The sequence below is a fragment of the Mastacembelus armatus genome, chromosome 11, assembly GCF_900324485.2.
Source record: "Mastacembelus armatus chromosome 11, fMasArm1.2, whole genome shotgun sequence".
Classification (NCBI taxonomy): Eukaryota; Metazoa; Chordata; class Actinopteri; order Synbranchiformes; family Mastacembelidae; genus Mastacembelus; species Mastacembelus armatus.
The window spans coordinates 4,316,445-4,331,296 of record NC_046643.1 but is presented as its reverse complement, the minus strand read 5'-3'; the positions used below and the strand labels follow the sequence as shown (position 1 = coordinate 4,331,296).

Below are 14,852 nucleotides of genomic sequence, written 5' to 3'. Positions count from 1 at the left end.
TCTGCACACTGCAAAGACATATGCGGGCTTTCATTTGTTTTGTTTTGTTCTGTTGTTTGAAGCAAAAACTTAAAAGGGTTCAAGACATGCAGCTGGTGACCATGGCTATTTAATCCTGGAATGATTTTAATCTATTTGAATATATAGGGTTATTACTGCAACCCATGTATCTAGTTATGCATAGAGTGTGAAGCCAGAAACTCTTTGGAGCAAGATAAATAAATTTATTTTAGTATTTATTTATTTATTTATAATTTGTTAGCACCAACATGTGTGACTAATATTAGAGTCAAATTTCATTTTACTTTGGTATTATTATTTGTTAGAATTGATTTGTTTATTATTATACAGATGAGTGACAAAATAATAGTTAAGATGTGCTAATTTCTCTTGTACTATTTACCTATATGAAAGAGAAAGTTTGGAAATCATTTAAACACTGGAATTGTTTGCTTTGGTCATTACAATGGCCTTTAATTTAAAATCCAATCTCGTATGTACCTTCATTGACTCATATTTCTAATCATATCTCTATATATCAGTTACACATGTTTCTTTAATGTTAACCTGCCAGGCATTGGGGTTTTAGTGGTTATTGATATAGTGTTTGCTGGACCATGCCAGGAAATACCATAGGTGAAATAATGAACCACCATTAAAAAGAATATATCTTGTGCTTTTTATTTTCTCATACACAGTTCAGTGCATCATTCATACAAATATAAATACATTTCTGAATAAGTTAGAGAATAAATAAATTATAGTTGTATTTACATTAACATCACTCAGCATCAAAAGTAAACTTCAAACAATTCATCCTATACAGCATTAAGATACAGCATGTGAGGATGGATGTTTTCGGTGTTATATGAAGTCCTGGTGAATGCATTCAGATGGGGAAGTCAGAGTGAATGGACTGATGGCACAGAAATGTTCAGGCCTCAGATAAATAGCTTTGGAAGCACGTAACACAAACCAGGACTCATCAGTTCTCAGGTGCTAATTACAGAGAAATTATGGGACTGTTTGTTAGGGTTGAAAAACATTTCTGGCAAGCTGCCACTCAATCCTTCTGGCTTCAAATTTATCAAAATATTAAACAGCAGCTACGCTATAAACTCTCGAGCCAACACAATAGGCCCTTTCTAGCTGCTAGTAGAAGGTTTAGCCTATTGTATATGTGTGTGCACCAGAGCAGTTATGTGCTACAAAAAATCTAAACTGACCTCCGCTCACTGAGGCAGTGTGTCCCAAGAGTTTCCATTTTCATGTAAGCCTTAAGATCATGATCATTTAAAAGCTCTGTGATAATTTGCCTTAAACATTAGGCAGGACAGTGGATTCCATCTCTGATACAGAGAAGAATTAAGGTTAGCAATGACAGGATCATTTTAAGGTTATTTGAGTAAACTGGACAAAAATTCCCAACTAAATACAGAGTTTATATGACTCTACTGAATGTAATGATCCTGTAATCCTCACTGTAGGTGAGTTGTGGGGATAAAACCATCCACATAGACCATTTGAAAACAGAACTTTGTCCATAAAAACCTAAAACCAAGCAAAGACTTGTCACTGTAAACTTTCTTGATGTGGCTGCCAACCAGTGCTGAAGTTTGAGCTCCTGCCCTTGGCTTTGAAGGATCCTTCTATGACCAGAAGACTGTTGTTAAGTTCAAAAAGGTCAGGGAGAGTTCAACAAATGCCTCTAAATGTCTCCACCCAACATTGATCCTGCCACAGGGCTTCTGTCTTGGGGAGTTTCCAGACTCCAAATTTGTTCTAAACTTCACATGTTGGATCCACTGTCTCCTTTGCCTTCTATCTATCCATCTCTGACTCTACACACTCTTGATGACTCTTCATAACCCTGGTGCTGGCATTGGAGGCCACTTGAGAAGTCTCTTCACCATGAGGCTGAATCTATGCTTCTGCTTTTTCTTCAGTCTTCTACCTCCTTGTTCTGGATGTTTTTGATGACAGAATAACTTTTGCAATAGCCACATTGGAGTTGACTACAGATCTGTGAAAAAGCACAATAAAACATGTCAGAGGACCTTCAGATGTCTTAGAAATGGCCATCATTCAGAGAAGAACATGGATTTAAGGCTGGTTTTTAAAATCTTCATTTACCTGAAAGCTGCAAGCAATTTATAGTGGCTTATGTTTTCAGATTTTCCCAGTGGACCCACAGCATCAGTCCTTGAATTCTCTGAGCTGTGGACAAAGGCAGTAACAGCATTAAAACAAGGGGATAACCATCCTACATAACCATAATTCACCCTCTACAAATGGGTTTGTCTTGCATTTGACTCTACTATTACATGCTGTTTCTTTCGTACTCTAAACCAATCTGTTTTAGATGCTATATGGGCAGGAATGCAGGGTGTGCCTTAGAAAACACCATCTATCATAACATCTACAGTACATGATGACTAATTCATACTGGTGGTTTCATGACTGCATGAACTCAAAGACGCAACAAATGCTCCTTTGAGCTACAGTAGAAATGTTAACTTTCCAAAAATAGCAGCACTGCTAATAAACCATGAAGAATTTTTTTAAAGCCTTCAAGGAAATGCAGGCATTCTCTAGTCTTACTGTTGACTGTAACCCTCGTACCATTATCAGAGACTGAATTATTTGGCCCTGGCTTCAAGCTTGTCACACTTGACTGACACTGGACGGCGACAGAGAAGTTGCTTTGATATCTAACATCTGAAGGATGCTATGTGATGGGAAGGGCTTGGCTTTGCTGTAGAGCTAGGTGGAAGAAGGAAAGGTGGGGACGGAAGAGCTCTCACCTTTTATGGCAGAAACCAGAGCAGGTTTTATCGGCTGGGCTGAAGCACTCACAGCGGTTGGCTGAACGGCGGCGGCGAGACAGGGGACTGCCCAGGCCATATGGAAGGAGTTTGCTGTAACAGAAAATGAAACGTTTTTTAGGACGACACAGGTGAAGGCAAATACTGTTGAGGATTATGGCTAAAGAAAATTTTCCCAATCTCCCTGCTTCATCCCAAATGTCGATCCCTGGATGTATGTCTAAAATACCTTGCAGGCTCACCTTGGTGTGTTGACCCAGATAATATCTAGGTGACAGAAGTAGATACATTCTTTATCATCCCAGCTGTTACAGGAGCAGCGTTTGCTCCTGATGTGGTGTCGATGTGGAGCCTTAGTTGGCAGCTCTGCCCGGTCTGATAAAGGGAGTCCACAACCTAGAAAAACACAAAGAATCCTGTGATTAAAAAGCACCAGCTAATCCTTTGTAGTATGACTCTGCAGTAAGCATTTACCACATGTGAATACAAATAAATCCACTTGGTGCTAACGCCCACCAGCATGGTTAAATAAATGTTGATTTATTGTTGAACCTATTTATCATATTATAGGTCAAGGAACCTAATCCTAAATCAAACACTTCTGCAAGTTCACAAGTAGTTGTATCAATAATACTGTGGTAATAATGTGATTACTCTTCAATAATAGGAAAAAGTTGAACCCATCTATTGTATTGTACAGAAACAGGTTACTATGATTTTTGCAGAGACTTGCATAGGGTCAAAGGCTGCAGCATTAAATGATGTAGCTGGCAGTATCATAATTATACATAACTATACTAATTAAATCACTGCCATTATTTTGTAACATTGCTTACTATGGTAAATCACAAACCCTAACCCTCCCTCGAAACCTTTATTTAAATCAAGTCAAGGAAGAAGCAAGATTTTTCTTCATGAGTAGCCAAAAGAGCACTCTAAAATCCTAAAAAAAACAAGCTAAAAAATGCTTACCTTCATGCAGAGTCATGCAGATGATAAGAAAAGTCAAAGTCGTGCACATGAAGGAATCCATCCTGATCTTCTGTTTCTGAAGTCGTGATGTGTTAACAACAGCAGCAGTGTGTGTTGAGGCTGAGAGCAGCAACAGGTGCTTTGTGTTCACATCTCTGCCAGGACGTCTATTTATACCCCCCCATGGTGAAATCATTATGGCCCCTCCCACCTGTCTGTGTATGCAGAACAGTGTTGTTACACCAAATACACACACTCCACCTGTCCTCCCCACAGGGCAGCAGTGATTTTACAAGTAGATCTGTCAGCGCCCCCCACCGGCCAAGAAGGGCAGTGAGCTCCTGTAGAGGAAGGGTTGAGTAATACAGATTTTTGAGGGTTAGTGTCAGACAGAAGAGCAAGCACACTGTGTTGTATGCTTGTTTTTAGTATCTTTAAAGTGGATTTTTCGTGATAGTAAATTACAAGTAGGAGGTGTTTTACTCCATGTCCAAGCACAAAAGTTTCAAAGCAAGTTAATGAGAAAGGACAACAAACACTGACATGCCTTCCCCAAGGTGGTCTTATTCCCAAGGTGTACTTTCTTTGGCATGAGAGTTGCAGCTTGGATATACAAGATCAGTTGAACCAAAAATATAAATCCAAGACATAGTTAAGTTTAACAACTATGGTTATGTAGGGGTATGTAAGAGTTAATGAGAAGACATTTGGGGAATTTAATTGGTTTGCACAAGTGTGTGTTTTCTATCTGTCTTTGTGGACATATCCAAGGGATGAAAGAGAAAAACAAAAGAATGTGAGACAATTCATAGCTAGGTTAAAACAAACCATAACAAAACAAATGAGGTAACAAAAACAAAGAAAAAAATAATAGCCTAACTGTCGCATAGATACTCCCCATATTCAGCATTTATAAGCAGTATACAAATGCCTAACAATGCCTTAACAACAAATTATAATATGGTTATAACCAAAACATTGAGTTATAAATGGACTGGTCAATAATAACTGTAATCACATAATTATTCATTATCAGCCAAGAACAAATGCCCTTGTTTAAACCTAAATGCCTATTGCAGAAGCACAGGTGTAAATGACAATGTTACAAACAACATGCCATTTAGGTGAGATAGCCTCAGCATCCTGGTATTATGCATTTTGACTCACTGTAATGGTCTACTGGCTCAAGTCAAAGTGCCTGGCATAGATCCCAGGTGCATTTAAAAGGTTTTATAAATGTGTTCACAACTCATGAAGTGAAATCCAGGTGAGTCAAGAAGTAGAGTGCCCCCTGGACTGATCGTACCTATTCATGCCTATGGGTAATTTAAAGTCGCCAGTCAACCTAACTTTCATGAGTTTGAAGTGTGGGAGGAGGCCAGAGTGCCTGCAGAAAACCCACGCAGACACAAGGAGAGCATGCAAACTCCATGCAGGCGCCGGTCGAACAGGGTTCAAACCTGGAACCATCTTGCTGTGATATGACGTGCTATCCAAGGTACCAAGCTGCCCTGTGATATCATGTGTCGTTATCTATACTGTAGGCTGTAGTCTGCCTGTCAAGATTTCAGAATAATTCTATTGACTACACAGAATTGAGTGGCAGCAGATGACAGGGGGTTATGTGAGGTCATGACATGCCTCTGCTTTTTTTTTTGTTTGTTTGTTTTTTCAGATGTGTTGGGTATGTGGATGAGGACAGACGCAGCAGAGGAAGAGATGAGCACCGACAGCAGAAACAGACAGGGGGTTTGCATGGGCCACATGGCTGATATGAAGATGATGAAGTCCAGGAGAGCTGTCAGCACTCCCACGTCCAACCACCCCCTTCCCCCTGCAGGACAGTGAGGTCACAGCATGACCGCTTCACAGGCCCCTACACTGTCACAAAAACAATACCCCATGTGTAACATGCTTTGACCTTCAAAAAGAGATACACAGCTGCCTGCCACATCAGCTCACTGCTGCCCACACACGTCGCCATACATACAGTCCACACACACACACACACACGCACACACACTATCTCTTACCAGTGACAAAAACACACATGAGGATTTGACCTCAGTCTGGTTGCCCACACAAACCAAATGATGTCCCAAACTGCGTCAGGAAAGCACCATATGTATTTCTGCATTTTACCTGCTATAATGGATTTTATTATGCAACTCCACAGTCATGTACTAGCATACAGGATCATCAGGTGATTACTCTGCAATACATATACATCCTTTTTATGAAATGTACCCATAGATTTTCATCTTATTATATTACACAATAATTTATGTAAATTTTTTTCTGTTAAATTTTCATTTTAGTAACATTTGCATTCAAACTTTTTATGTAGCTCATTATACACATCTCTATTTAAAGTTTCTTTTTATAAAATGTGTTTTTTCTAAATATTTTAACAACAGAGACTAAAGAATATATTTGCCAGAACCTGGCATTTTAAATGCATTACATTTTAAATGAAAGTATTTCTTTTCTCTTCTAATTCATTAGAGAAAAGGAAAGAAAATCATGGAGCACAGAACAAACTTATACATGTAGGGAAAGAGTTTTTTAATACATTGCTCTCTCTCATGTAGGTATGTACAAACAATGAATTGGTTTCATATAGTCTTTATTATAAATGGTTTTAAGTCCAAGTGAAACAGAACCCAGACCAAGATGCCACAGTTAAAAACAGGACGGAGTACAACTGGGTAAGTCATTGTATGGAAAATCTTGCAAATATCAAGGAATTTTATATAAGTGCTGCAGCAGAAACATTAACACAGAAGGAGACACATACAAAAACAGGAAAAAAACAGTGCTGACGCATTTTTGTTTGTGGTCATAGTTTGTACAGGAAATGTCACAAGAACGTCACAATGCAGAAATACTGGCATTTGTCCAACTATTTGTTACAGTGATGAAAACAATACTCATCTAGAGCAATATTTGTTATATGGTGCAGTACACAAGAATGGGCTCAATCTAAAAGGTAACCCCCACATCCCCCCAATTTCCACTGTCCCTTCCCTCTGTCCCTTTCTGCTTTATCCAGACAAGGCAGTTGCAGTGTAAAAAAATGTGCCCTTATCTATTTCCTACTTCCGCCTGCTGCTGAGGGCGACAGAGGAATGTGAGCCAGCAATGACAAATAGTGGAGCCATGATTGCAGAATCCCTTGAAATTCCTTTAGGATGAGGTTAAACATAAGGCCCATTATACAAAAACACATTACACATAGACATCATGGAGAAAAACAGCACTACATTACAAACAGTAAAACTAATTCCTCATGTTACCTGCATATTGTGTCCAGCTGCATTCTTCACTAACTGAACCTGACAATTAAAATATCATTATCTAACTACATTTTGTGGGTTGTACATTAAAAAACTAACACATGTGCTATGTAGAGGCTTGTCCTGGATGACCTGGATGCGACCATATACCCTTAGCTTGTTCTATGCTAGATTTGTGCCCATCCTTTACTGATTTATCACTGTAAACTGTGTATGTGCAATGACAGAACACATCAGTCTCTCCGTTATATATCCAAGCTGGAGATATCAGAAATTTTGTCAGAGCAAGTCTCTCTCATTTAGATGAACAGAACTAGTGACAATGGCTTGTTGGCCAAATGACTGCAAAGCCACCATCACCTCCATCCAATATGTCCAATATCAGTACACTACTCTAACCAGCAGGTCTCTAGACTGTTGGAGGAAGCCAGAATCCAATATTAACACCTATACAGCAATTCAGTTCAGAGTACTTGATTTCACTTGTTATATCCTTCCAAAAACATATTGCTAAATTAGCTCCTTTAAACAATGAGGCCTAGAGGGCCAGCCCACTGGTTACATTACTTGTTCTTGTTCTTTCCATTCTGCCATCATTTTGTGAAATCAATATAAGGACAACATGGTTTGGTAAACGGTCACTTACATAACTCCATCATGCTTTTTTTATGAAATCAACAGGACTCACTCATCTCGGCTCTCATTTTGAATCATTACCACATTAGGAATGTGACACTGCAAGGCTGAAAAACACAGTCATGTCACATTTCATTCTTCCGGGTGCAAAAAAATGCGTAGAGGACAGGAAGCAAACTTCATAACAGTTGATGATGTCTGAGGTAAGGGAAGAGCACAGAACAGTGAGTCATACACAAAGTGGTACAAACCTTTCTGTTAGTAGATGAAAGGTTTGATAGCATCACCACTTCAAGCATGTCAAACAGAAACTATATGCTATGATGTATGTACTGGAAAGAAATGATGACGGTGTCTGCAATAACCAGTCATCAGTTAGTCCAATAAAAAACAAGAACATAGCTGAGGGAAAGCCTTGATCATATTCACAGTTACACACTTCAAAGCTGCCCAGTAAAATCCGTAGGCTTGCCACCTTTAGTGTGACCAAAAAGAACATAAATAAAAGAAATAAAACAATTTACACATGAATCATATTTATATGGTTTTGTTATGCCATATGTTAATTATTTACACATTTCAGTAGTTTTATTACAGTAGTGTGTGTATAAAAAGGTCTCAGAAATCCCTTTTCATATAAGAGTCCACAACTAGAACAACACAACAGCTCCAGTTTCACAATGACAAACAATAAATTGGACAGTAAAACATTTAGTGCATACATATTTTCCTTTGTTGCTTCATTCTTAAACTTCACAAACTTCAAGTACTTTATTTAGTGTATTAGAATGTCTGAAGAAACCATAGAAAACACAGCTACATTAGAGCTTCCTGTTGTCTTCTCCTGACTGGTTACCCTGTAAGACTGGATCGGTGCCAGTATGGGACTCTCTGGGGCCTGTGGCCCTGGATCCTTGACACTGTATATTGTTACTGATGTTATATGCACAAAGAGGAAGCACAGACATAGAGGATACACTGCATACATGTAAAAGTAGCAATGCTGGCATATAAACTTATAGACAGCTGCTTTAATGCACATTAGCAGACACACACTCTGTACCAACAGCTGCACTGTCCCATTCACACCTACTCTGTCTGATACACTGCCACAGTCTCTGACAACATCAGACTATCTGACATCAAATACACACATGAATTATGCAGAGGGGCACAATACAACACCAAAGCATCGCACCATCATCATACAAATAAACACACCATCAGTTCTGTTACACGCATTACAGGCATTTCAGTCAACAGCACAAACTGGCACATATTATTAAAATAGTCACTGGACAAGCCTCACATTGAAGAAACTCTACATAAGCAAAAATATATCCTATTCAAATCAAATACATGTTCTATCCACAGGCTATCTGGTTACAGCAAAACCCTAGTTGTGTCAGATCGACCGTGCATAAAAAAACAACCTTTGAATCTTAAGAAAAGCATCTAAACTTTGTGAATTAATTTAAAGTAACAGGACTAGTTGTATATTTGTTGTTGGCTACTAGGTGTGATGGTGACTGTGATGGTTATTCTATTTTGTTTGGTCTCCATGTCAGGAATCCTCCATTCACTGATGTTAGTTTCATTTTGCATACAGAGGGAGACATCTCACCAAAAGCATAATACTTTTAGAATTCTACTTTACCCTGCTCTCGTAACGCTCCTACTTTGGAATGGTATTATTCATCTTGTTAATCTTTTCTTTTAATAATACTATCACTGTCTACAAGACATTTCATGGAAGTATAACAACCTTCCTCAGGTTTCACTGGAAATTTGTCAGTGTAGTGCTGCTAAAATGAGAAACCACCAATTAAGATTACACATACAGTGGGTACGGAAAGTATTCAGACCCCTTTAAATTTTTCACTCTTTGTGTCATTGCAGCCATTTTCCAAAATCAAAAAAGTTCATTTTATTTCTCATTAATGTACACTCAGCACCCCATCTTGACAGAAAAAAACTGAAATGTAGAAATTTTTGCAAATTTATTAAAAAAGAAAAACTGAAATATCACATGGTCATAAGTATTCAGACCCTTTGCAGTGACACTCATATTTAACTCACATGCTGTCCATTTCTTCTGATCCTCCTTGAGATGGTTCTGCTCCTTCATTGGAGTCCAGCTGTGTTTAATTAAACTGATTGGACTTGATTAGGAAAGGCACACACCTGTCTATATAAGACCTTACAGCTCACAGTGCATGTCAGAGCAAATGAGAATCATGAGGTCGAAGGAACTGCCCAAGGAGCTCAGAGACAGAATTGTGGCAAGGCACAGATCTGGCCAAGGTTACAAAAGAATTTCTGCAGCACTCAAGGTTCCTAAGAGCACAGTGGCCTCCATAATCCTCAAATGGAAAAGGTTTGGGATGACCAGAACTCTTCCTAGACCTGGCCGTCCAGGCAGTCGTGTGAGAAGAGCCTTGGTGAGAGAGGTAAAGAAAAACCCAAAGATCACTGTGGCTGAGCTCCAGAGATGCAGTAGGGAGATGGGAGAAAGTTCCACAAAGTCAACTATCACTGCAGCCCTCCACCAGTTGGGGCTTTATGGCAGAGTGGCCCGACGGAAGCCTCTCCTCAGTGCAAGACACATGAAAGCCCACATAGAGTTTGCCAAAAGACACATGAAGGACTCCCAGACTATGAGAAATAAGATTCTCTGGTCTGATGAGACCAAGATTGAACTTTTTGGCGTTAATTCTAAGCGGTATGTGTGGAGAAAACCAGGCACTGCTCATCACCTGCCCAATACAATCCCTACAGTGAAACATGGTGGTGGGAGCATCATGTTGTGGGGGTGTTTTTCAGCTGCAGGGACAGGACGACTGGTTGCAATTGAAGGAAAGATGAATGCGGCCAAGTACAGAGATATCCTGGAAGAAAACCTCTTCCAGAGTGCTCAGGACCTCAGACTGGGCCGAAGGTTCACCTTTCAACAGGACAATGACCCTAAGCACACAGCTAAAATAACAAAGGAGTGGCTTCGGAACAACTCTGTGACCGTTCTTGACTGGCCCAGCCAGAGCCCTGACCTAAACCCAATTGAGCATCTCTGGAGAGACCTGAAAATGGCTGTCCACCAACGTTCACCATCCAACCTGACAGAACTGGAGAGGATCTGCAAGGAAGAATGGCAGAGGATCCCCAAATCCAGGTGTGAAAAACTTGTTGCATCATTCCCAAGAAGACTCATGGCTGTACTAGCTCAAAAGGGTGCTTCTACTCAATACTGAGCACAGGGTCTGAATACATATGACCATGTGATATTTCAGTTTTTCTTTTTTAATAAATTTGCAAAAATGTCTACATTTCTGTTTTTTTCTGTCAAGATGGGGTGCTGAGTGTACATTAATGAGAAATAAAATGAACTTTTTTGATTTTGGCAAATGGCTGCAATGACACAAAGAGTGAAAAATTTAAAGGGGTCTGAATACTTTCCGTACCCACTGTACTACCTCACTATTGACCTATGAACTATATGCCTTACTCTCATCAGACTCTGATGTCACAACTAAAAATCTTTGTCATGGTGCTGGGCATGAAATTCCCCTCCCACCTTTCCTTGTAGTGAGCAGGATTACGATTGCAGCAACTAACCTGTCTAAACAGGTGCCTGCCTATCTCTATTACCCAGCTGCCTATTCGCAGATTTCCATCATTGGGCATTGCCACTTTAAAAAAAAAAAAATTCTTTTTAGTAGTGAGTAGTTGTGCTTAGGTTATTTCTCAAGCTTTGATCTCAGTGTTTTTGAATTAGTATCTGCCAACCCAGTGCTGTGTGCAGTGATTTACCAACTTCCTTAAACAACGATTTCAATTAAGGATTTCTTTGACCTGCTGACTGTACTTCTATCATTTTAATATCTGTCTGCTGCTCCTCAAAGCCTCTTGTTAAGGACTTTTTAAACCTTATTCACTCATTTGATCTGGTGCAGTCAGTCATCGGTCCTACTCATGAGCTTGGCCATACAGTGGATCTTGTGTTAGCCTATAGTCATAATCTCAAACAGGCCGGTCCATATGAAAAAAGAACAAACTACAGGTCTCATCTGAAATGTTTAGAGATAGCTGTCATAGATACCAGCCTTATCTAAACTCTTGGAGTTTTTGTGCAATTTCCATCCTGTCTTGACAGCTATGGCTAACTTAAGGTACATCAGTCTGGCCTTAAAGCTTTCCAGATACAGGAAATTGATACAGATACAGGAAATTGTGCTGCCCTTTAACTCTTGGACCTTTCCAAAGCTTTTGACACTGTGGATCATCAAATTCTTATGTCCCTCTGTTATACCTGTTTGTCTCTGTTTCCTCTCCTGCCCCTCTCTCTTATGGGGTCCCGCAAGGGTCTTTACTTGGCCTGATTTTATTTCTACGATATATTCACCCTTTGTTCTATGATCAGGAAACATGGATTGTTTTTTAATTGTTTTGATAATGATATTCTGTTGTACCTCTCTCTAAAACAAACAACCCTTGGAAGACTGCCTCTCAATGTTAAAACATGGATGGCTGCAAATAGTTTAAATTTAAACAAAAGTCTTTTGTCAAGCTATATGTTAAAAATTGTGTTTAACATGGACAGTGAGTCTAAACTTGACAACCTCTGTCAGGTTTAGTTTTCCAGTTATGGTTGCTGGCTATGGCTAAATCTTTTCTCCCCAGAGCTGGCCTACAAAGACTTTGTTACAAGCTGTCTCGATTGCTGCAAATCTTTTAACATACAGTGCAAAATATTCAGACTCCCTTCACTTTTTTCAGTTGTTAAGTTGCAGCCTGATACAATTGTTTAAATTCTTTTTTTTCCGAATTAATCTACACTACACAAATGTCAAAGTGAAAGATTTTTTAGAAAGGTCTGTAATAAGGAAAAGCTGAAATATCACATTTACCTAAGTTTTTGCTGTTGTACCCCCTTTAATGTTACACATCAGACTTTCCCCTTCCCTAGCAGTCTTTGAGTCTCTGCTAAAGACCTATTTTTATGCTTTGGTTTTTGATGGAACATGTTAACTAATGAAACCTATTTGTTATGTTAGCCTTTCCTTCATACATAGGTTATTTTGTGAGCTTTTTTTTTTTTTTTTTGCTTTTTCTTAATGATTGCCTGTATTTATTTATTTATTTCCTCTCTTATTTGCTATACAACAGTTTGGTCAACACTAGTTGTTCTAATATGTGCTTTATAAATAAATTAACATCGTCATTCATTGACATTCATCTTTTGCTCACCTGTTTGTTGCTGCCCTGTACCTTTTCAAAATAAAACTGTGAAACTAGACTTTCCACTGCCTTGTCCCTGTACTTCCTGCTGTATTACAGGTTTCCATATGAGATCCAGTAGCTTCAGTGATGTCATCCTTTTCAGTACTCTGAAAGCATGAACCACTATGGCTATTAAGTTGCTTTCTTCTGCCACCCAGTGGTTACATGGGGCATCTTCATTACTGGGGAACAAAGACAAACCACCTTGATGACAGACACAACAGGTACAATACAAATACAGATTGTCAGTCATAATATAATAACATACAAATACAGATTGTCAGTCATAATATAATAACATAACATAATGGTGCAAATGGTACAAAAACAGTGGACTAGAACTAAAATCAAAATATTGCAAAAATAGTTTTGATCTAAAATTATTCCAGGATTGGAAACAGTGTGTCAACATTAAGCACAACCTTACCATAGCCACAGGGTGGTGCCGCATTCATCAGCACAGTATTTGCAGGGCTTAGGAAGCATAAGTACAAGCCCTGTTCTTTTCTGTACCTGGAATTAAATACAATATCAAGATGTGCCTGGACATTTTCAAAGAAAACACAAGGTAAGTCCATAGCTAGGTAAGTCCACTGCCACAAAAAGTAAAAGTATAAAAGTATAAAAAGTACCAGTAAAAATAGCTAATACTAGCCAGATAATTTTAACATCTCTGTTGAAAACAATGCAGGGTATTTGATTTGAAACTATTTCAGACCTTCAGATGCCCAGAGCTTCTCCATGGCTGAGTAACTTGGCTATGGGTAGGGCTGAGGTAGGAGAAGCTAGAACAACAACAGAGGGACTTTGAAAAGCAGAATATCTTGGAGGGCTGTAGTATACTTTCCTGTCCCACTTTCCTTTGTTTTATCATACAATGTGTAAAATTAACAGTTAAAACCAAATCTGAAATCTGTTTAACAAAAATACCATATGGAGGCTGGTATGAACCCAAGTAGCATAACCTAAATGATATACTGTAGAACATTTAGTTTATCAGTGCGTCAAACAAAAAAATTCCATTCATGTCCTGAAATGTTGAAAGCACTGAATAATTTAAAAAAAAAAAATCACATACACACCAGTTTTAATATAAATCTGTAAAAATGAGAAGTTTAATGGTAAACATGAAAATGACGAGTGACTGTATCATTTATAAAAGCAGCAACACAAAAATACATGTATCTGTCCAAGAAAAAAAAAACTGTAGCTACCATATACATGAAACAGGTGACCTCTAGATATCAAATCATGTCAGTGCACTCCAAATGTCTTGATCTGAAACGTCTTAAAGATTTCAGAAAAGGAGGTGATCGTAACCCTGCTTCTTCAAAGACAACAACAAAAGTGACTAATAATAATAATAATAATAGTAATCATCATCATCATCATCTCATCACAGCCTTTAAGAATGACATTTCAAACCACAATCATAAAATTGCACTTCAAAATACTGGTCGGGGTAAATAAATATTTGTAGTACCTTTCTATATCCATTTTGTTAATACAGTACATTAACACAGCAATCGTATATTAGAGCTGTCAAATAGGGTTAATAGGGAAACTGATTAGAGCTTCTATTTTCATTCCAGCTGCTTTTGCATATAGTACAGAATTTGCATAATAGCACATAAATCAACACAGATGACATCAAACAAGAGGGTAAAAAAAGATTTACAAAACATACTGCATATCTAACATAGTCTTTGTGTGTGTGTGTGTATATATATATATATATATATATATATATATATATATATATGTATATATATGCATATATATATATACATGTATATATAACTCATATAATTACATAATAGCATCATTCAGACGAGGTGCTCAAGTG

At 38.4% G+C, this 14,852-nt stretch overlaps 1 protein-coding gene across 1 annotated transcript; it reads right to left on the bottom strand.

Moving 5' to 3' along the window:
• Positions 1–665: 665 nt before the first annotated feature.
• Positions 666–3,928, bottom strand: edn2 (endothelin 2). Its single transcript, XM_026300461.1, has 5 exons — positions 3,798–3,928; positions 3,068–3,221; positions 2,805–2,918; positions 2,134–2,217; positions 666–2,023 (listed from the first exon to the last, which is right to left on the bottom strand). The coding sequence occupies exons 1-5, from the start codon at positions 3,856–3,858 to the stop codon at positions 1,951–1,953; spliced, it is 486 nt and encodes a 161-aa protein (XP_026156246.1). The 5' UTR covers positions 3,859–3,928; the 3' UTR covers positions 666–1,950.
• Between the last annotated feature and the right edge of the window lie 10,924 nt (positions 3,929–14,852).